At 41.4% G+C, this 22,948-nt stretch overlaps 3 protein-coding genes across 3 annotated transcripts; 1 reads left to right on the top strand and 2 right to left on the bottom strand.

The window, feature by feature from the left end:
- Positions 1-7,692: 7,692 nt before the first annotated feature.
- Positions 7,693-8,437, bottom strand: LOC119652769 (larval cuticle protein A2B-like). Its single transcript, XM_038057076.1, has 2 exons — positions 8,288-8,437; positions 7,693-8,209 (listed from the first exon to the last, which is right to left on the bottom strand). The coding sequence occupies exons 1-2, from the start codon at positions 8,297-8,299 to the stop codon at positions 7,766-7,768; spliced, it is 456 nt and encodes a 151-aa protein (XP_037913004.1). The 5' UTR covers positions 8,300-8,437; the 3' UTR covers positions 7,693-7,765.
- A 6,604-nt stretch (positions 8,438-15,041) lies between these two features.
- Positions 15,042-15,741, top strand: LOC119652768 (larval cuticle protein A2B-like). Its single transcript, XM_038057075.1, has 2 exons — positions 15,042-15,201; positions 15,257-15,741. Exons 1-2 carry the CDS (start codon positions 15,190-15,192, stop codon positions 15,701-15,703), a joined length of 459 nt encoding a protein of 152 aa, XP_037913003.1. The 5' UTR covers positions 15,042-15,189; the 3' UTR covers positions 15,704-15,741.
- Positions 15,742-21,580: 5,839 nt separating this feature from the next.
- On the bottom strand, positions 21,581-22,715 carry LOC119652752 (cuticle protein 19.8-like). Its single transcript, XM_038057052.1, has 2 exons — positions 22,559-22,715; positions 21,581-22,485 (listed from the first exon to the last, which is right to left on the bottom strand). The coding sequence occupies exons 1-2, from the start codon at positions 22,568-22,570 to the stop codon at positions 21,748-21,750; spliced, it is 750 nt and encodes a 249-aa protein (XP_037912980.1). The 5' UTR covers positions 22,571-22,715; the 3' UTR covers positions 21,581-21,747.
- Positions 22,716-22,948: the final 233 nt, after the last annotated feature.

Raw genomic sequence — 22,948 nt, 5'->3', positions numbered from 1 at the left:
AATCGGGGATGAACTGCATAACAACCAAAATATCGGCGAGTTGGAGGTCCCGCCAACAGAAGACAACGGATAAATGCTGCCACCACCAAGCACTGAAGAAATAGTCCGTGCAATTCATCGGCTTAAAAATCACAGTCGCCAGGAATAACAGCCGAATTGGTTAAACATGGAGGCGACCACTTAAACCAAACGGCTCCTCAGCTGATGCTCAAAATATGGGACACCGACTGGCCGACTCTGTACCTGACGACTGGCAAAGAGGCATTATCTGTCCTAGTGCCATCTAAATAAGAAGATTTTCTCTGCCATCTTGCTAGCCCGGATAACCCCGTAGACTCAGAACGTCATTGGCCCATACCAAAGAGGCTGCACTCTAGGCAACTTAACAACAGATCAGATTTCCTCTGTACGGCAAGCGATCGAAAAACTGTTGGAATATGGACATCATTTGCACCACCGACTTTAAAGCCGCCTATGATAGCAAAGGCAAGCTAAAACTGTACATACTACACACTACAACTTTGAGACCGTTAAAAATTTCTCCTATCTAGGGTTGAAAATTACAACCGATAACAGCTATGACGATGAAATCGACGCACGGTTGTTGGCAGCCAACAGGGCCTATTTCAGCTTAGAAAAACTGTTCCACTCGAAACATCTCACTATAGGATCAAAGTTTTTACTGTACAAGACAATGATCTTGCCAGTCCTCATGTATTCCTCGGAGGCTTGATTTCCTAGCAAAAAAAAAAAATTGCGTCTTCCTGGCCGCGTTCTCGAGAAGAATCCGCCGAAGAATTTTTGGTCCCCTAGCCTACATAACGACGAAATCTATGAGCTATACCATGACCGTCATTTTGCGGATAAAATCCGGTACAACAGGAGGCGGTGGGCGGGCCACTCAAGCTGCATGGATGAGGATGATCCAGTCCGGAAAGTCTATAAGGGCAATATCTATGGTAGAAAAGGAAGACGAGGTAGACCCTGCCTGAGATGGAGCGATACCATAGGTCAGGACGCCGGACAGCTTTTAGGAAAATTAAATTGTTTTACTTCGGCCCGAAAGCGGGATGTCTCGGGTTCCTTATTAAGGCCGGCCTGAACCGAATATCGGTTGTTGCGCTGTTGATGATGATGATGTGTTTAGGGCCCCCTATATTTAGGAGCATCCTTACTTTAAGTGGGGTTTAAAATTCAGCTTGGAATCAAATTTTGCTCCCAAATGTTTCAGTGATGGCTCAAAGCTAACAACATGCGCTCTGCAAATTTTAACAGTTTTCTGTTTCCGCCGCTTTTGTAAAGAGCATCAATTCCATCTTGTGTTCGACAAGCTTCTGCTCGAAGTCTTTAAGCCAAGACTTTATCGTGCGTATCGTCGCGTTCGCATTGATCTACACTTGGTCGGGATGATTGGATATTATAGCTACTCCGATATCAACGGCTTGCTTAGCTACCGGGAGCTATAAAACGCCATCATACATAAAGTTCCATTGCAAAAGACCCAGAACAGATCCCTGCAGAGCTAATATTTGCGACCCTTCTTCCGAATCATAAAGTATCTTGCACTGTCGAAAGTAGTTGAAGATAATATTCAATTTATATTTTTGTCGTTTGTACTGCAATGAGCCCTTGGATGATACGGCTTCATCTGGTAGAATTGAACGCATTCTTGATGTCGATAGTCACCAGTGCGCAGTATTTCCCTTCGTCGTAGGCTTTTCTGGCAACCTCAAAAACCAGTTTAGTGGCGTCAACCGCTGACCGAGCCTTCCGGATGCCAAACTGCCTATTTGATAAAAAACCTCCACTGTCACTAATTAGATATAGCCGGTTATAGATTACCCGCAAGAAGACCTTGCCTATTGTACTCGCAAAGAGACCGCTAAATCTGACAGGTTTATCTCGCTTGAGTGCAATGGCAAAGATGAATTCACCTTTATTTGGGGATATCATACAATTGAGGATCGTGAAGTTTTCCATCCACCTCTCAAATTCTACATCATCGTAGATGAAAAGTCGACCGATAACATTGCTGACAGAGCCACTACAAGGTTTTGACTTCTGACAAGCACTCTTATGAAGTGGTATGGGTGCCGAAGTCATTAAATTTTACGACCAGCATTAAAGAAAAGTATTTTTAATGGTTACCCAATGATCAATAGTGCTCTTGGGCAGACAATAGTGACAAATATTTGTTGAACTTAATGGTCGAGGCTCTCCAGCCTTTCAAGTAGCCGTTGCCACAGCACTCAAACGAAGGGAAGGACCATCAAAAAATGACTTCTTTCGTGGCGGATACTTACCCGCTCGTTTCATTAAAGCCGTCCAGAGGACAGCTCCTCAATCTATTGTTGATCGTTGCTGTCCATCTGATTGTGAAAAAGGTTGGCGGTTTCGTCCAGGGGAGAGGCAACTCATCAGACGCTGCTTCACTTTTGCTCTAGGAGCAGCGTGACCGAAAGTGGCGATAGGTGGTAATCGCTCCATTTATGTACAATTCCAAACATGACATGAGGAAAAATCTGTCGAATATTCAGACCTAAACTAGGTCGAAGTAAATTTTCTGTTGAGAATGTTGGAAGTCCTGAGTCCACATCCATTTCATGACGGATCTACCACCTGGGATGCAAATTACTTCATTTGTTGTGCTCCACGGACCCCACTTTTTGAGTCATATAATCAAGTTTTTAAAAAAGCTGACTGAAGGTTTCGTTCAAGGGAGAAGCAATCCTTGAGACGCTACCTCACCTCTGACCTGGGAGCAGCGTGACCGAAAGTAACAATTTTTAATATTTCTAACACAAAAAGAGAGGTCCAGGACTACAAAAGAGGAAGTAAGTTGGCTCTATGGTAGGTCCTGTACTTGCCAAAGGCGAGAATTTTATTTCATTTAACCCCAGAGTCTCAGGTTTATACAGGTGGAATTCCCATTCAAGTTGGAGAAAACGAGTATTCTAGAGGCCCCGTTACTGTTATTGAGGTGCGGGTGCAACCTCCAGAATCAAAAACAGGTCCGTTGACGAAAGCTACAGGTCGAGACATATAAACTAGTCCATTTACAAGCTCCTAGCAGTAGCAGCCTTGATGGATATCTCTTTCCTAGCTTAATAGCAGATACAATTAGCCTGATGAAATTTACCCTTCTTATACTTTGAGGTACCTATGTACTACATCGTGATTCAGACAATAGTGATTCTTCCTTTCTCCACATCCCAAAGGACTTGGGAATGTCTATAGTGGAGTTAAAAATGTCCTTTTGTAATTATTTTTTTAGTATTGTCGTATGCTCCAGTTAACTAGAAGCATTTTCTGATCATTAATATTTACAAATGTTCAACTGACTTTCAGTAAATAGAAAAAGTGACTGACAGTTTCGTCCAGGGCAAAGGCAACTCATCAAATGTTGCCTCACCTCTGCCCTGGGAGCAGTGTAATCGAAAGCGGCAACTGATGAAAATTTTTCCTTTTTATATAATTTATTTATTTAATTAAAACAATATTCAGAAAACAAACTCCTTGTTATATATTGGAAAACTTACCTTACGCTTAAAACTAAAGAAGGAGAGGGTGTCAAAGGACCGAAGCTGTAGAGCGTTGTAGAACCGGCATAGCTTCGGGATCGGAGAATGGAAGTAAATCTCGAGCTCCGCGAAGGGTACTTCAAAAATATCCGCACTACGTGTGTTATGAGAGGTGGTGCGAAAAGAAATATCCGAGTTGGCAGAGTAGTCCATCAGGCAATTGCAAAGTTTTGAAGTACACATAACAAGGAAGATACGGCGTTGCTGCAGGGAAAGCCGATTCAGGGTGTGAAGTCGTGACGGATAGTCAACCCGTGGAAGGTTCTTTTTGTTAAAGAGGGTCCGGGTGAATTTGCGTTGTACAATTTCACGAGCGTGACAGTCACGGATGCGGAAGAGAGAGGAGGAGGAATGTAGGATAAAAAAATTTTGGAAGCTCTATTGATGATGTTAGCGAAGTAGGAAATGGGTTTGTCGTCGAATATTACACCCAGGTCTTGGAAGGAGTTCAGTAGTGAAAGGGATTGTCCACAAAGAGAATAGGAAAAGCATGTCGGGGAGGGTTTTAACGAATAGCACATCCAGTGGCATTTGCTGACGTTCAGTGTCAGCTTATTGACCGAATACCAACAGGCCAGATTATCGACGTTCGACTGCAAGAGAGCACAGTCTAGCGGATACGAAGCAGAGGCAAATACATAATTTAAGGTCGTCTGCGTGAAGCAAACACGGGCAGGTGAGGATAGAGTTTAGGTCATTGATAAAAAACAGAAAGAGTAGGGGGACCAAGTATAGAGCCTCGGGGAACACCAGAGGATGGACAGAAGGAACGAGATGAGTATCCATGAAAACAAACTCTGCAGGAACGGTATGAGAGATAGGGGAAAAGCCAGGAGATAATTAAGAGAGGGAGGTTGAGTAGAGGGAGTTCAGAGAGGAGAATATTATGGTCAACGGTATTAAAGGCTTTGTAGGAATCAGTATAAATAGCATGTACCTCCTGTCGTGATATAAAGCATTTAGCAACAAAGTTGGTAAAGACCAGACGGTTTGAAGCCGTAGATCTATCTTTAACGAAACTATGCTGCTCTTTGACAATGCGATGATCGAATTGCGTGATCAACCTGCCGTTGACATATCTTTCGAGAATTTTGGAGCAAGAGGAGAAAAGGGAGATGGGGCTGTAGTTCACAGCAAGAGTAGGGTCTCCGCTTTTGAGGATAGGGATGATAAAGACCTCTTTCGAGAGATGCGGAAAGTAGCATTCTTCCACACTTTTGTTGTAGATTATACACAGGGGGAGGGAAATGTGTTTTATACAGTTAAGAAGGAAGAGGTTAGGATGCCCATCGGGGCCAGGTTCAACATTGGGGTCAAGATTGCCAACGAGGAACTCAACCAAGGATGGCCAGAGATCCAGAGATTCGGAGTACTTTGCAGTTAGAAGAGGCGTAGAGGGTGGACTGGTCGAGAGAAAAAACACGGAAGAAAAGTAGGTGAGGAGAAGATCGCAAGGTTGAGTTGGCAGTGAAATAAGTAAAACTGATAGAGGGAGAAAGAGATTGAGTGGGATTACGAGAATAGCGAGAGTGAAACCAAAATAGTTTGAAGTTACCGCGGGCAAGGGCGCTTCGACGCCCAACATGCGCTTTTTCAGGTTTTGTTTGCAAAACAAAATCTTATTAAAATCGGTACAATGTCTGTCTGTCTGTCTGTTTGTCTGTCACAGGCGCTTTTCTCAGAAACGGCTATACCGATTGACACGAAATTTGGTGAAAAGGGACCTGTGGACCCCCAGATATGCAGTGATTGATATCCTGCTATGTTGAGATTTAGAGGGGCTCTCCATACATGTAAAAGGGGGATGTAAAAATTTTTTTCACCAAATGTAGTCAAATGGGATATTATATGAAAGGTCTCGATTAGTACTTTTCGAAGCCGGTATTAGTTTTTAGATTTGTTAGAAAGGCGGGGAGTGGGAGGGGTGGAAAGTGATGATTTCTTCAACGGACCCATTCTCAAAAACTACCGAACCGAAAAATTTGAAAAAAATCATGAAGCTGCCTCTATATGGTGCCCAGGCCTCAAAATACTCTCCATATCGATATCTATTCAAATTAAGTTAATAATAGTATAATACCATATTTTTGGAAAAATTGAGTAAAACCCCCCTAAAGTTTATCCCAGAGTTATAAAAGTTGGTAGTAGTATGAAATATACATGGAGCAGATTATCTCCAAATTTGATCAAAATCGTACTATCAGTAACAAAGTTACAGTAGCTCAAAATTGTCTTTACCGGGTAAATTTACAACCCGAAGTACTAAATCTGATATGCTAAATGCATATTCTTAACGGGCAACACACAAATGGGGTAGTTCTATACTCAAATATACTCACAGGAGAAGCAAACAAAACCTTTCATACCTGAAGCGCCCAGCTTCCGGTTTCCCGACTTGTTTAGTCATTGATCTCGTAGTCGGCATCATTCTTAGAAGTCCGAAACTTCTTCCGCAGAGCATGTTTCAGGTGAATGTTATTAAGAATTTCCGTTGTGAACAAGTTGGGCTCGAACGTATGCAAGCAAGGGAAGAAGGGACGTAGCAGGAGAGGAAATCGGACAGGATATTGTAAAAGTTGCTTAGAGTTTGATCACACGTTCAGGTGCTTAATATATGAACCCAGTTGAAAGACGCTAAAGTTGAATTTAGACCGTTAATGTTGGCTTTGCCGAAGTTGAATTTAGTAGATTTACGCACAAACACGACAATGGTGCGAATTATATCCAACTTAAAACTGCCAGTACTTCAAGCCTAAGCCAGGCTAAAGCTAAATTTTTTTAGGGATATGAGGGAGAGTAAATTGTTCTGGACTTGGGATACCTCATATCCCTAACAAAAAATCTAGCTGCGTTCATAGATACATCCTTGTGCCCTCATTATCAGTTTACTTAGGCTACTACTAGGCTCCGGTGTTCAGAATCCATTTCTTGTAATTGGGCCTTCTCATTGCAATCAAAGCCTTTTCTCCTTTATCACATTTCTTTTGGCAGCACCATTTTAAGGATTTGCTGGCATTCCCATACCAGTTTGGATCTGGTTTATGGGGATACGATCACTTTTAGTAACGATTGACTCTCAGAGAAAACACGAATGTTAACATGGTCGTACTGGGACAACGCACATTATTAGTGCATACACCTCCACCTGAAAAACAGCATCGTGCCTGGGGTTTCCTCCATATATCCCACCCGCAGATTTAGATTTATCTGTGTACCATAGTAAGTTATGACAATCACTCCAATCCTCGCTAATTATCGTAGTTTCGATTTTGGATTCGAGGGAGCATTTCAGCGAGTTAAAACCAGTACACACCTCCAGGAGTTAGCTTTTGATTAGATGAATTAGATGGTGTGCCGTGCTCTATGATTTTCAGTAGTTTAAATTCAACAAATTTGTTTGTTTAAGTGAAGATGAACTTCATTCGTGAAGACAGAGGCAGGGAGAAGTCAGAACCCTTTTCAGTGATCTAATGAGTAAATCTATGAAGTTGAAAATTATCTACTCACAGTTCCTGTATGAATTCACCTCATTACACCTCAGAGCCAAACCATCCTGCAAAACTGGTCATGTGGTCATTGTGGAACACTGTGTCCTCGGAAAACTTTGTAACATGAGCGTTAATTTCGGTTGGAAAGATTACCCACGCAGATACTACTGTGCACCAAATAATAAGAAGTCGTGCTTGGGCTAAAAATAGTTTTATTTTAATTTTTTAGTTTATTTACTTCTAATAAGCCAGCATCTGGTTGGATTTCTCTGACGTACCATATTCAGGGTCACTGGAATGAACGACGCTCAGCATACTTATATTTCATTCCAATCAGGTTATAGAAACCTGCACGGGACAGTGATTAATTTAAGAGGGATAATACCAATTTTGAGGAATCCTGTATTTTAAATTTTCAGAATGATAAAGAATCAGATAACGAGCGAGTGGAGCTACGAAATGGTTCATGTACCATGGTTGATAAAGCCACGTAGGTAGTGGTTTGACTAGATTAATTTAATTTTTCGGTTTGATGGTAAGGACATGCGCTTAAAGCGGGCGGAATAACTAAACAGGTGAACAGCAATGCTTTGTTTTCCTTCTTATTAGAAATTCAAACTCCCTTTTATCGCATATGAACTCGATGTATTTGCAGGAAATCCATAAAATTAAATACCATGTATATATTCTACCTAATTAATGTGCATAAGAGATAACTGGGGAAGCAAACGAGGTCTTAACAAATGCTGGTCCACGTGCAATTGCGAGCGTTGGTGCGGGGGCGGCTACAACGGCTGCTGCAACTGGAGTGCGACTGACTACAGCGTTGAATCCATTAATCGGGTCAGCAGTGTAGTCAACAGTTCGCCTCAAACCATCAGCATCAAAGACAGTGTATTGTCCTCGTACTACATCTCCATCTCGGGTTTCTGTTTGGCTTTTGGAATCACCCGATAGTCCATCGTGGATATCATATGCAAAGTTGTACTGGGGGTGAGGGTCGTTCTCTTCGGCAGTTGCCAACACGGGTTGGGCCGCAATAGCAACTGGAGCAGTTCGCAAAATCGTAGCTGCTGGCAAGATGTTGTTATGGAGAATAGTTCCATTGGCCAGGGCAACAATGGTGAGAATGAGAATAGTCTAAATTTTGATGAAAGTTGATAATTTGAACGGTACGAGTAAGGGATTTCCAAAGATTTATAACTGTTGATACATTACCTTAAATACCATCTTTTTGCTTCAGTTTATCTAAGATTGTATGAGATGAATTGAAACTCGCTACTGACTTCTGTTCCATGCGTTTGTTATATTTATAGTGAAGCCGATTGTCGTGGTCTAGTAGAATAAGCTTTGATCTTCTGCAGAAGTGTAATCTGACTCTAGCGGCAAGCAATGATGTTAAACTTGTAACTTGGACTGCAACTGTGAATATTGCTTCATTTCCAGCCTGTACCCATATCACATAGCAAAATTGATGCAATCACATATTTTTTAATGAGTGAAAAAAATAGTCTATTAATAGCAGAATAAATAGATTTAAATTGATTCTTGAAAAGTCTACACTCTGCCCCCAATATATAATAGATGGACACTGTCAATGTGCCTCCTTCCTCACTATTTCTCCTTGAGCGCTAGTTACCTTGCGTAGTTGGAAATATTATTTATAGCATCATCAGACATCCCGGTTTTGCGCCGAGGTCCACCAATTCGATATCTCTAAAAGCTGTCTGGTGTCCTAGTCTACGCCATCGCCCCATCTCAGGCAGGGTCTGCCTCGTCTTCTTTTTCTACCATAGATATTGCCTTTATGGACTTTTCGCTCTGGGTCATCCCCATCCATACGGATTAAGTGATCCGTCCACCGTAACCTATTGAGCCGGATTTTATCCACAACCGGACGGTCATGGTATGGCTCATAGATTTCGTCATCGTGTAGGCTATGGAATCGTCCATCCTCATGTAGGGGGCCAAAAATTCTTCGGAGGATTCTTCTCTGGAACATGGACATAAAGAGGATTCACACACATTCACATTCACCTCGGCGCCATGTATCACTTTCTCGTGGGACAGGTTAAAGAGGACGCATGATACGGCATCCCCTTGTCGTAGACCGCTGTTGATGTCGAATTGAGAGTGATCCTGCTTCTCTTATCTGGCCTCGCACATTGGTCAGAGTCATCCTAGTCAGTCTTATTAATTTCGTCGGGATACCGAATTCCCTCATGGCCGTGTACAGTTTTACCCTGGCTATGCTATCATAGGCGGCTTTAAAGTCTTTGAATAGATGGTGCAACTGTTGTCCATATTCCAACAGTTTTTCCATCGCTTGCCGCAGAAGAAAAATTTACTCTGTTGCTGATTCGCCTGGAGTAAAGTCTCCTTTTATGGGCCAATGATATTATGGGCGTATGGGGCTTTCCGGCCTAGCAAGATAGCGGAGAATATCTTATGGATGGTACTCAGTAACGTGATACCTCTATAATTGCTGCATTGCCTGATATCTCCCTTTTTATATATGGGGCAGATGATGCCTCGTTGCCAGTCGTCAGCCATTGATTTGCTATCCCACACCTTGAGTATAAGTTGATGAACCGCTTTGTGCAATTGCTCGTCTCCATGTTCAACGAATTCAACTGTCATTCCATCGGCTCCTGGCCGATGAATTGCACGGACTGTTTCTGCTATACTTGATAGTGGCAGTATTTGTCCGCCGTCTTCAGTTCGCAGGACCTGCAACTCGACGATGTTCTGGTTGTTCAATAGTTCATCAAAGTCCAATATGCCCATTCTGTTGGAAACCAGATTTCCCTCTTTGTCTCGGCAGGATAAGCATCGAGGTGTGTAAGGCTTTATCCTGTTGACTTATTGGTAAAACTTCCGCGCCTGGTGCGGCTGCTGCCTGCACTTTTCGAGTTCGTAAACTTGTTGGTTTCCCCAGCCTACCTTTTTCGTCTGTGAAGTCGCTTCTCCGCTCGACGAAGTTCGTGATAAGTCTCCGCGCGTGCCTGCGTCCTTTGAGAATGCAACATTACTCGATACGGCATTCTTATTTTCCGTTGCTAGCTTCCATTCATCTTCGAACGAGCCGCTCCGAGTTTTGCGGTTGGGGCCAAGTATGTTAGTGGCTGTATCAATGATAACGTTTTGCAGGTGATTTTGAAGATCATTTGTTGGTGCTTCATCTCCATTACCTTCGTTGACTGCAGTCATTGCCTCAGTCAGTTCCTCTTTATGGTTGTTACGGAGAGTTTTGCTGCGGATGGCTTCAGTATTCACTCTCAACTAATTGTCGAAGGGGATTCTAGGTGGTGTTGTTATTCGAGCCCGGAGCCCTATGCCATCGACATTCATCAAGCTGAAAGGTGACAGCGTGAACGCGTGATCAACACATTGCCAATTAGGTTGAAAGTGGCCCCATCTAGAGAACCTCACGTTTCTTTGTGGACCGCTTTCCGCGGATTCCAGGATCTTCAAACAACAATTTCATGTGACATTGCTAAGTGAACAGTCCCTATTCCTTTACCATTGGTAATGCGGGCTCCTTCTCTACTTGGCTGTTATAATCCCCGAGTATGATATCAAACTCGAGACAGGCTTCGAGGGTCCGCTCAACTGTCTCTCCGACTCTGCAGTCTTTAATAAGGCTTATATTGTAAATTTACCCCGCAAGCGCAGAGTGCATAACCGTTCGCTTATGTTTTCAAAGCCGATAACAGCAGGTTTCATTTTTTGGCTGACTAAGAAACCTACTCCGAGCACACGGTTTATTGGAGGGCCACTATAATATATAGTGAAGTGGCTCTTCTGCCGGAAACCGGTCCATGGCCAACGCATCTCTTACAGTGCTGTTGTATCAGCCTTATATTGGGACAGGGCATCGGCGGAGCCAACCTCCCATGAGAAAATGCCTAAATTGTTATTTCATTTTTGTTGGCAGGTTCGTTGTTGCGTTGTCAATCCACTCCGAGGTTCATTTTGTGGCTTCATAACAAGTTGTTTTCCGTAAAGGGTTATCAGCTTTACCCAACTCTCAACCTGGGTGACGATCATGCTGCTCCCAGAGCAGATCTGAGGTAGCAATTGATAAGTTACCTCTGTCCGCGACGAAACCGTCAGTCGTCTTTTTGGATGCTAGGTGATGTATTTTTTTATTACGCTTGGTGATGCCAGTGTAATATTACACTCTAAGGTGATATTACATATCATCTATCACTAATGTCATTCATATTTGCTTAACATTTTCCAGAAACTTTTGGTTAATAAGATGACCAATGATAGTGTCTGGATGGCTCGAGTGGTTAGAGCGCTGGGCTGTGACTGGATGTTGGATACCAGTCGACCCAGCTGTGAATGAATATCTGAGTAAAATCAGGGTAATAATCTCAGGCGAGTTCAATGCTGATCACATTGCCTCCTACAGTGTACTGTAGTGTACCGTTACAGTCTTGAATGAGGTGCTCTCTTCAAGGCTCTTATCCAATATGGATTGTTGCGCCAATGATTATTGTTATTATCAATGATAGACTACTTTCTTTGTGCTTCCTCCATAATTCCCTTGCTATCAAAACAACTTTTGATGCAAGTGGCACCTTTCTGACTTCAAATTTCAAGAGATGTCACTTCTCTCTCTCTCTCTATCTGGATCTTCGTTGAATTGAGAAGAGGCGCTTGGGAAATTGTGAGTTCTTGTTGATCGTCAATAATTTTGGTACGCCGGATAGAGGATTCTGTAGACTGCGTTGACGATATTTTCAGATGTGAGGTTCTGTAAGGGGAATGGCTTCAGGCCAGCATGTGTCCTTAATACCAGGAAATAGTTGCGACCCATATTGATATGTAACATAATCTGAAGTGGCTGTTTTCTCATGGAACAAGTAAAGATATGAAAAGGCAGACTGATTCTCTTACCTGTTTTGGTATTATATTTGGTAAAATGAACTAACATTAGACCATTTTCTTGATGATTCGTCCACTAGGTTGGGTAATATTATGTACTATCTTCGATATTCACTTGCTGAAGTATCTTGCTGGCTGGTCAACTTCTGTAGGAGCTATTGCAGCTTCTCGTAATCATTCAGCTTAGCTGAAAGTAAAAGCAACCCTTACTTAAAAATATCTAATAGCCTGAAAGACGGCTAATAACTTTCTGTAGTAGATATTATGGTGTACCGTGAATGCTTTAGAAGAGGTGACACACAAACTCATTTTGTTTGGGTACGAATAACACCGCTGGGATAGATTTACGATGGTTAACTCTAGCTTGAATTTGCCATTGATAAGTCATTTTCTCCGCAGGTCCATGGGGGATTTAAAATTATCAAAGAAACCAATTCCCTTCATGAGACGTAAACAAGAATCACTTTTTCTCCGCAGGTACAGATTAATATGCTATAGGTAGCGCATAGTTTGTGTTTTGCAGACGATGACGCCTTTTCGCCATGACTTAAGGTATAACTAAGAATTCGACACCAATGTCGATTAGCATTACCACCATCTCTACTCAGGCAGTCTCCTCTACATATAGGATTCATGCGTTCGGAGCCTTAAGGCTTACGGCCTCGAAATTTTGATGGAGGATGTACTTCATCTTAAAAATTTCACTTAGCTCTTGGGAGGGCTCAAATTTAGCTATAAAAAGACCAGATTGAGATTTGATAGGGATTGAGGGATTCTCGCTGTGGAGTGCCTTATCTTGTTGGGTAATAAAACTTGCAACCAAGTGAACTTTCAGAAGTGTGTACTCTGAAGTGAGTTCGGTCATAATTTCTTCAGGGTCTGTTTCCCTGAGAAGACCGCGGATAATTATGGACTGAGTTCTAAGGGATACTGGGTTCTTGTGGTAGCACTAAGCCCTTGCTCTTTAATGAGCGAAAAAAATTCAGCATGGACTCTGTGGACTCCGCACACCTCATGTTTCTTAGGGTCATCTTTAGGCCTTTGCTCTTTAGTTATTTCAGTAGCGGCCGGACGTTAATATTATATGCCGTAATTGGAGGAATTTTCTACTTTTTGGGCTTTAAGGCACTAGCAGAGGAGGCACTGACACTTGGGGAGCATTTACAGATTTAGCACTCATCTGTTGCTTTTTGAGCTTTTTTTCGTTGACTGACGAAGTGGAAAGGATTTTCTTGTTGCTCCTCATCGACCACCCCAAGGCACATTTTTTTGTGTTTGAGTCCCTACTTTGGCTCACTTTTGGGCTCCTCCTGCTTTGGATGGAACGACGAAATCGTTGCTTGACATCAGCAAGTACTTCTGTTGACTTAGTCTGAGCAGCAGCTTGCTGTCAAACGTTCCTAGCGGAAAATTCTGCCGCCAGAATAGATTGCAGGGATTTCACGATGTCCCTAAATTCGCTGACCATTTTCGTTAGCAGCTCAATTTGGGTACGCGGATTCTCATGTTTCTGCACGATATCACCATACTTAACTCGTAGGCCTCCGTAAGCATTTATTGCTGCTTCTCGAAATCATTGTCATCGGATGGCATGGGCAACTTCGGTTCCACGTCAATTTGATGTAATACGCGGGTATCGTTGGGGGTTTTGCGGCGCTTAGAACCGCTTTTCTCCATACTTATCACCTGGAATAGCTGGCATCTATTTTTTAAAAACGTTTTCGTAGTTTATGAAAGAAAAGGAAACTTAATTGTGAAATTGGTGGACACAAAGTGCTAAAACTTTGTTGACGAATCACAACGCCCAGCGACAGCTGGACGGCAATACAAACTTCAGCTCCTAAAAGCTGGCGGTTGATGGTGACGGTGAGAATTTTCCCTGGGTAGGCACGGGTCTAGGTTGGTGGTAGTCTACTTTCTTTGTTCCTGAAAAAAGGGCATGTGTTGTCCACGGCAGTCAGCTGCAGAGTGAAATATCTGTCTGTGGAGATAGCCGCTTGTTGAGTGTTCCTAACAAGTTGCCTGATAAGATGTCTATTCGCAGCATTAATGTTAATATGGACATTTAGGGCTTAAAAAGGATGAATTTTAACTATATTGACTATTAGACAATACTAATTCAGAGAGTGAACTTTAACCCGTAATTTTCTGGGTCATGCCGTGCTCTTAGAAGAATGTTACAAATTTTATTGGTTCCTATATTAGGCAAAAACAGATATGCACTGTCTTATAGTCTTCTATCGTTTTAACTTTCCAAATCATATCCGGCATATCACGAGATAAGGTGCTTATTATGCTTATATTCTTCGAATTTATATTTTCCTAAAACCTACATTTGTCTTTATTAATTTTTAACGGTTTTGAATTCAATCGTTGAATGGTTGAATTCCATGCCTGCTTTTATAAGTTGCTGATTTCAGTGTATTAGGCATAACATTTCGTCCTTGGACTACTCTTAAGACGCATTTGATATCCTACTGTTTAATTTGCTGATAACCTCAAATGAACAGTGTTTGCCGAGAAATCACCGACAAACTGTTTAGTTTATTTCCACAATATTCTTCTTTTCTTCTTCTCTCTTTGAAATTTCAAAGTCCTGGTGTAGAAGTATTTTGCAGTGCGTGTTCTATTTTTGGTAAAAGACAAGAAATAACTCACTCATTCATTCATTTCGACTTCTTAAATTTCTATTTCGGATGCCCTTCGCATAACTATATCGTTTAAATCACTTAGCAATGTACAATATTCACCCCTAGAATTTACCCACATAAAGCATTGAAAAGTATCAAATTTACCAAAGAAAGAATTCATTGAACTGTCTGGCTCCGATGGTATATTAGCGTTGAACTGAAAGTGCTATTTCTGCCTCACTTCTTCGATATTTTCATCATTCTTTTGCTTGGCTAGGCTTCTAATCCCCACATGCCACACTAAAAAGATTTACAAAATCGCGAATTGATACCCCCAATTCGTTCTTTAAAGGTGCAGCAAACTTTGCAATCAAGTCTAACTATCACACACGGTGAACTCTTTTACAATATTGAATATCAAAAACGGTGAAATCAAATCTGCAAGAGATTGCTTCAATCAACCATCGACCGCGGAGTCATCTGAAGACATGGTGAGCGGTGCTTGCGGCTTTGCGGAAGTATAAAAGTGATTTCTTGAATTCAAAATCGAACCATTCTAAGAAGTACATCGGAACGATCAAATCGATTTTACAAATGGATCTTAAAGTGCGTAGAGTTAAAAATCTTTCAGTTAACTTTTTGAAAACTGTTTCCTTTGCAGCTGATTATATCTTTTCTTGCACTTGTTGCCGCTGCAACAGCAACCAACTTCTACTCGACTGCGCCTATTTACCATACCTCCCCGATTGGTGTTGCTCCTTTGGTGGCAGCTGCTCCAGCGGATGATTACAACACACATCCGCAATATAATTTCGCTTACGACGTCCAGGATGGTTTGACGGGTGATTCAAAGAGTCAGGTGGAATCGCGGGATGGAAATGTCGTCAGAGGCAGCTACTCGCTAATAGACGCTGATGGATTCAGGCGAACCGTGGACTACACTGCTGACCCCATCAATGGCTTCAATGCTGTGGTGAATCGGCAACCATTAGCTGCTGTCGCTGCAGTTCCTGTTTCTTATACGCATGGGCAGAGCCTAGCGTATCCTTCAGCGGCGGCTATAATAAAAACATCATACGATTCCCCAGGTTTCTCATACGCTTATTGAAAAAAATAAATAAATAAATAAATTGAGTGGATAGTGTATTTACTTGTAGTGAATCAAATAAATGATATTATTCCATTTCTAATTTTTATTCATTCTGACATACCTAGCCGGCTGACCTACATATCAAGAAATATATATTCCCTGCTTCGAAAAAGAATTTTACTAATGGCGGTAATTTAGTAATTGTATGAATAGCAAATGCTCACCAAGAAATTCGATCCTTCACATCGCTAACTTCCACTTTGAGTTATCTTCACAGACATTGTTTTTTTACTGCGATAACAGTCTTTGGCAGACAGAAGTTGTCATACGATATTTGTGGCCAATTTTTGATTCTTTCGACTGATGCCAAAAATCTTAAGAAAGACATTGGTTTTGCAAGAAGGTAGCATACAATCTAGATTCTGTTTTCTTCAGACAGCCCCTCCCGAAGGAGCTACATGCACTACTTTCTACGTTCCTTTTCTCCAGAGCTGTCAACGGATCAGTGTTCCCGGATTTCCAGCATCTGTTCAGAATACCGAGTTCCGTGGACGTTTGAAGTTTTCTAGAAAGATCTCATCAAATGAACTCCCTGACCTCTCTTTCTTTTGTGCAACTATCGAGACACTTTTAGTCGAACAGAGACCATAGCCTGTGCTTCGCCACCACTGACGATACCCTATATCCTGAGGACAATTAACAAATGCAATTTGTCCGCTACTCAACATTTGTCTTCATCTGCGGAAGCCAATTTCGTTTGTTCTAATATAGTGGGACAAGACTTAGGTTGATCGATGTAAATCCGCCAAATCTATGACAAAGACGGTAGTCAGTAGATACATTGCAGCCATATTGACTTCACTGTTATAAGTACTGGCCATATCGTTATCGTCTCCTCTTTGCCCTATGCCAGTGGATCATTTGGTGCAAATGGGGCCAAATTCAAGTATTCATACTAGAATTGTTTCATGTTTCAGGCATAAATTTGACACTAGTTACCTTTAGATACACCAATAGATCAAATTCAATTTGATCATTCCTTTTGGGGGCGATCCACATGACTATTGGAATTATGGTGAATTTGGGCGCCATATCCGCGCAAGCTATTTTGTTGCGGACTCGTAAAACGGCAAATATCTAATCAGGATGTGGACGCTGTAAGCCCCACGAGCGCCTTCACACGAAAACTATAATCTTAAGTCCTCCACTGTATTTTTTGTGTTGGTTCCACAATATAACTGTCTTGTAGTGTTCGATGCTCTCAAATTAAAATTGGTTAACTGTCTGTTTATCTAGCCATGTGTCTCCTAACCTGTCACACACACTTTTTTCGGCAATGGTTACTTTGACACCGAACTGGGAAGAAAGGTTGAAGCTGGTAGTTCCACGCGTGCAGTGAATAACGTCGTTCTACGTCGGTTTAAGGAGGGGGGTCCACATATGCAAAAGTAGGTGGTGTAGGATGTGAGGCATCAAGTGAATCTGACGTCATCGGTCGACTGACCGTGGAAATAAACCGATCTTGCGTTGGATGGATAAATACCCTTTCGGCTCGAACAGTGACAGTTAGCCGGAAGGCGAAGAAGTAGTTTTTGGGATTTTAAAGTGAAGATTAAAGCGGTACCAAGTGGAGAGAACAAAAAGAATTCGTGGATTGCGGGATGCTATTGTAACATGAGTCTTTTCAGATTACAGACTTCTTCTTCACCGACGGGTCAGTCATGGAGGGTGGATCGGGAGCAAGAGTATTCTCGTGGAATCTGATTATAGAACTGGCCCGACCCCTCGGAAAAATTACCACCATATTCCAGGCGGAGATATATGTCATTTCATTAGCAGCAAAAGAATGGCGGCATTATCAGCACTAAAAGCAATGATATATCAAGCCAGTTGGTGTGGAGTTGTCATCAAGTGCAGCCGAAACTTGGCCAACTGAACGAAACATTCCTAATGTGGGTGCTTTTTGGCTAGATAACGCTATCATCTACTAAATCGCTAGGCAAACAACAGGCAATGTTGCTCAGTAATTAGCAAGGAGCAACAGAAACCGAAGCCCAGCTAACATAACGTGTGAAATTCCCCCAGTTGAAACATACGTTAAAAAGAGAAACTCGTGCAACCTAATCATGAATTTTCCAAACTTAACTGTTGAAAGGCTAGGTAATGTAACATTTGAAAAGGCTCGTCTTCAGCATTTATGGCCGAGAGATGCCGACTTAGAGGAGAATGCTATATGTCGCATGTGACCAAAGAAACAATAGATGAGGATGCGACACTTCGTAGATCTTCCTTTCGGATCGTAGCAAAGGAGTTTCCAGTTTTTCGGTTTCACGTCTTCCGTCGAGCCAGACCTAACAAAAAACTTTTGTTTCGGGATTAAAAGCAATGTTTGAAGAGTTGCCTCTGCCCTTATGACCATTAGCAATTTCTGATAGACTGGTAAACTTCCACGGTTCCCATTCCTCTTTCTTCTGGTTGCTCTGGTAGCTCTATCTTCACCAGTTATTCAAGTCGTTTCAAACATTGTTCTTCTTTACAAAACGTGCAGAGAGTCTATAGAGAGTATATAGATATATAAACGGTAGAATGATTTGAAAAACGTGTTATTTTACATAAATCTAATTGAGGGGCAATGCTGAATCAATCTGTGAATTTAAGATTTTGATAGTTTCAACCAGGACATTGCGAAATCTAAAAATTGCTGACGGTCCATCATCTGACGAATTTGCAACTTAGGAGAGGATTTTTGCTCTCATTGAGCTAACATCTTGAAAACTACAGAGCGATAGAGAGGATTCACCATGAAAAAAAGTAAAAGGCAAAAAAGAGATTTCGTAACAAAATATAAGATCCCTTTTTACAAGAAATTATTAATCCCTTTTTCTAAGATTTTGTGTAAAACGAATCCTTATTAAAATCTGTTTAATGTGTGTATATCTGTATGTCCGTCCGTCAATCTATCTGTCTTTTTTTTAGCTAGGGGAAATCCACGCATGTCGGTCTTGTACCGACTAAGATATCCCGTATTATCTCCACACTCTACCTGCCGGACCACTGTTTTATTATTGCTTCGCGGGGGTGTTGAGCTTATTAATTGTTTATGGAAAAGCTGCTTCTGCTTGATTTGGTGTTAATTTCACTGGTCCATCTACTGAATTCCACGCGGTATCCGATTTCACCATATAGCTAAGCAGATTTTCAGTCGTTAAGCTGGATTCCAGCTCATTCCCGAGGCTTCTCCTTGGACGCATCTTCTGCTGCACTTTCACGTGTAGGACAATCTGGTGATTCATCCAAACAATACCTATAGAGGTAGTTTCTGTATGGTGGATACAAAAATCACCTCTATAGGTACTGTTGAGAATTGAGTCAAGTCGTGATTCCTCTCGCCATGGTTTTGTGTAGTCCACTTCGTTGTGTTCGGAATTAGTGTATATGTTCACCAACCATTCTTTGCCTGGTCCGTCCCATGCTGTTTGCCCCGCAGCCAGTGGCTTCATTTATTTAGTTTACTTGTTAAAGGTCGCTTCTTGCTTGACGTACAAGGGACTTGATATATCGGCCAAAAAATCCATTGGAATCATTTCCGAAATTACGCTTGCTCCCTCATACGATATTGTCCGGTCAACGGAGAGGACTTAACCAATATACAGCTTGAAACTGTCTGCGATTTTCTACAATTGTTATCGCGGATGCTCACTAGTGCTGGCTATAAGAGAACAGATCTGGCGACTCGCGATGAAAGTAATCCTCGGTTGTGTTTCGGGCCGCCTATATTTAGAAGCATCCTTGCTAATATCGAGCTGATGGTCACTGATTTTGCTCGGTAAGCTTTAATTAGGATTTAAAGCTCGCATAAATTTCTACTTTATCAGGGTAGTTAGATATTATAACTGCCACAACGTCATCGGCGAATCCCCCGACAACAGCCTGTCTAACCGTCTGTCTGTCTGTCACACCTATTATTTAGGCAACGAAATTCGGTAAGAATGTGGAGCCTGTGACTCCCTTTGTAAAGAATGAGTAACATAGTTCGACGTTGAGTTTAAGGGGAGTCTTCTTACACGCAAAAGAAGGGTGTAACTGTTTTTTTCATCGAATATACTCATGTGGGGTATCAAATGAAAAGCCTCAATTAGTACTTTTCGAAACCGATACCAGTTTTGACACTGGTTGCAAGATGGAGGATTGTGGGGGGTCCGAAAAACGTCGGTTACTTCAAGGACCCTTTCTTATAAATTATTCAACCCAAATATGTGTTTTCTTGTCTGTCATAGCACCTTTTCCAAAAATCGCTGGATTGATTCAAACGAAATATGGTGGGCTTAAGAAAAAAGTACGCATTCAGTAAGTAGCATCTTTTGTAGTTTTTGAAGGGGAGAGAGTAGCTTACCAATCTATCAAAAGGCGGTGTAAAATTTTTCTTCAAATGCAACCTCGTAAGGTATCAAATAAAGAATCTCTTTTATTTCACTTGTAGACTTTGAGTCAAATGGGGTGTAATGCATCAAAGAGTTCAAGCTTAAAGAAGGTGCGCTCCAAGCTGCATCCAGCCGGGGAAGAAAGCTGACCGGCATTACACACCGAGGAGAATTTAATACAGAGTAGGTCACACGATGATTAATGGGAGTCAATAGAGGAGAGGAGGAGAGGTTGAAGAAGTTTGGGTGAAATTGCGGGTGCTATGAAATCTGAGACAAAAAGCATTTGAAGTTTAAGTGTAATCTCGCGGTGCTTCTAGCGATTAAGAATGGTTTGAAATAATTAAGTCTGTTATGTTAGCACTACTGAAGGGATCAAGTGGTTCCCGGAATATCGACATTCGCTAACTTAATAAATATTACTAGCGAATAGAAAAGGCAAGTCTTAATTATTTCAAATAAAGGGTTTGAAGTTTTCGTATCCTAATGCAACCTCGACCCTAACCAGGTATTTAGTCTTGGACTTAGTAATCAGCGGCAGCATTGCTGCCAGAAGACTAATATTTTCCCCTTGGAGCGTGTTTTATACAGAGCTCTGTGTGTACATCAGTGGCGAACTAGGGGAGGAAGAGACGTAACAAGGAAGAAGGTCAATAGAATAGTATGAAAGGAGTCGGAGCTGGGGCATGCCAAAATGTTACTTCTAAAATTAATTTAAGGGTTTAACCCCACTTATAACTTTGGAAAAAAAATCAACAACAATCAATTTTTTTAAAGTTTATCTATCTGATAATACGACCCTTTTGGCGCCCTTTTTGGCGTACATTTGTAACAGAATAGTAACAATATTTTTCAATAAGAAATAACTGAAACCTGAATGTGATTTAAGATGATAACGGTCATTCAAAAAAGTTTCGTAGTTTTCTTTAAAAAAAATTGCCAGAATTACCTATTTTGTTGTCTTATAAGTGGGGTTAACCCCGTAAGCTTATTTGCTGCCTGTAAGTGGGTTCCCAATTTCAACTTTCCCAGCGAGTTTCATATGTGACAGACAGACAGACAGGGAGTTAAACAAACGGTGCACCGATTTTAATCAATCAATCAATCAATCAATGAATTTCGTACTTCTTTCACTTACGATTCTACTATGATCGGGCTTCCACTGAACAAAGCCAACTAAGTGCGAATTCCATGTTGAATTAAAAATTGATAAGTAAATTGATTTAAACAAGTCCTGATGCTGCTTCTAAAAGGAATAGAGGTAGCATTCACTGACGATATGCCACTCAGATCTGACTTTAAAAATGATCTTATCGCTAATTAATCGACCAATAAAGTAGAGCGATGAACCAATGGACCAGTTTTTGCCGACATATTCTTCATGCCTCCATATTCTATGTAAGCCAGGGCATTCTCTATAGCGATTTTTTTTATTATATGAAGATGTCTTTGAGAAAAAAATCAAAAAGCAAAATAATACCAAAAATGTATTTGATTCATAAACTATATATGACTCACATACAAATTATACCACTGGCTTACATTCATCGGTTAACATGATTTTATTATTCTGAATTATTATAATTATAGATAGGTATTGTGGTATGGAAGTTACTTTTAGTATAGAAATCAATTGTATATTCAATGGTGAAGGAGTGTCCTGAATCCATTATTAAAAACAGGGAAGCGGGCGGCATAAATTGGAGAAGCAGCGTATGTTTGCGCTAAAGGTGTGTAAGCAGCTCCAGGATAAGATGAAACCACTGAATATGAAGCTGCCAAAGGAGCTGCTGCAAGGTTTAACTGAGTGGCTCCAACTGCATAGGTCCGAGCTCCGTAATGCGATATACTTGATACTGGAGCAACGTCAGCTCTTACAGCAGCTGAATGGAACAAGGGAGCGGCGGCTATGGGAGTAACAGCAGCTGTGGCTACAGGTGATATCACAGCAGGAGCCAAAGAAGCTGGAGCAACAGCAGCTGCGGCGATTGGGGTTGCAGAAACAGGAGCAACTGCGGTGGCAGCAACTGGTTCCCGGCTCACTACTGCATTAAAACCATTAATAGGATCAGCTGTATATTTCACAATCCTTTGAAGACCATCCGCATCCAACAGGGAATATTCACCGCTGACAACATCGCCATCGCGAGCTTCCGTTTGACTTTTCGAATCGCCGGTAAGTCTATCCTCAACGCCATAATTGAAACTGTACTGTGGGTGTGAATCGAAAGGTTCTTCTCGGGCCAACACAGGTTGACCAAGTACGACTGGAGATGAGTTGACAACATCTACATGTCCACCTGTAAGTCCCAAACCGAGTTGGGCTCCTGATAAAAATCCAGCTTCAGCATAACTAACGACAATAAGAATTAGGAGAGTCTGTAAAATAATGACAAATTGAAGTATCTATTAATAGTCGATTCTCAATTTAGTTCTAGAATTTGAGACATACCTTGAATGCCATTTTTCAGAAAAAATTCAACGTGCGCTCTAATTCTATCTGTATAAACCCAAAGGTGAACTGATACCACTTTATAAAATTCTTCTGGCTTTTATACTAGTTTGTTAAAAATTCCGTTACTTCTTACACCAAGCGGAGATGTTACAATATCAAACCAAATCACTTCCAGCAAGATCTAACTAAAGTGAACGTAAATATGTATTTTTTTACCAACAATCATTTTACTATGGGATGTGTGTTGGTCTATTTCAAAAGCCATTCTTTAACTAAGATTGGGTTGCAATATTGCATAGTTACAATGCAATTTGATATCGACAGAATCGCACAATCACAGAAACCACATTCAGTCGATTGCAGAGAAAGGGAAGTAGAGTTTCGTGA

This window comes from Hermetia illucens, chromosome 3 (assembly GCF_905115235.1).
Source record: "Hermetia illucens chromosome 3, iHerIll2.2.curated.20191125, whole genome shotgun sequence".
NCBI classification, from domain to species: Eukaryota; Metazoa; Arthropoda; class Insecta; order Diptera; family Stratiomyidae; genus Hermetia; species Hermetia illucens.
The sequence above is the reverse complement of the archived record's forward strand: the minus strand, read 5'-3'. Positions and strand labels throughout refer to the sequence as shown.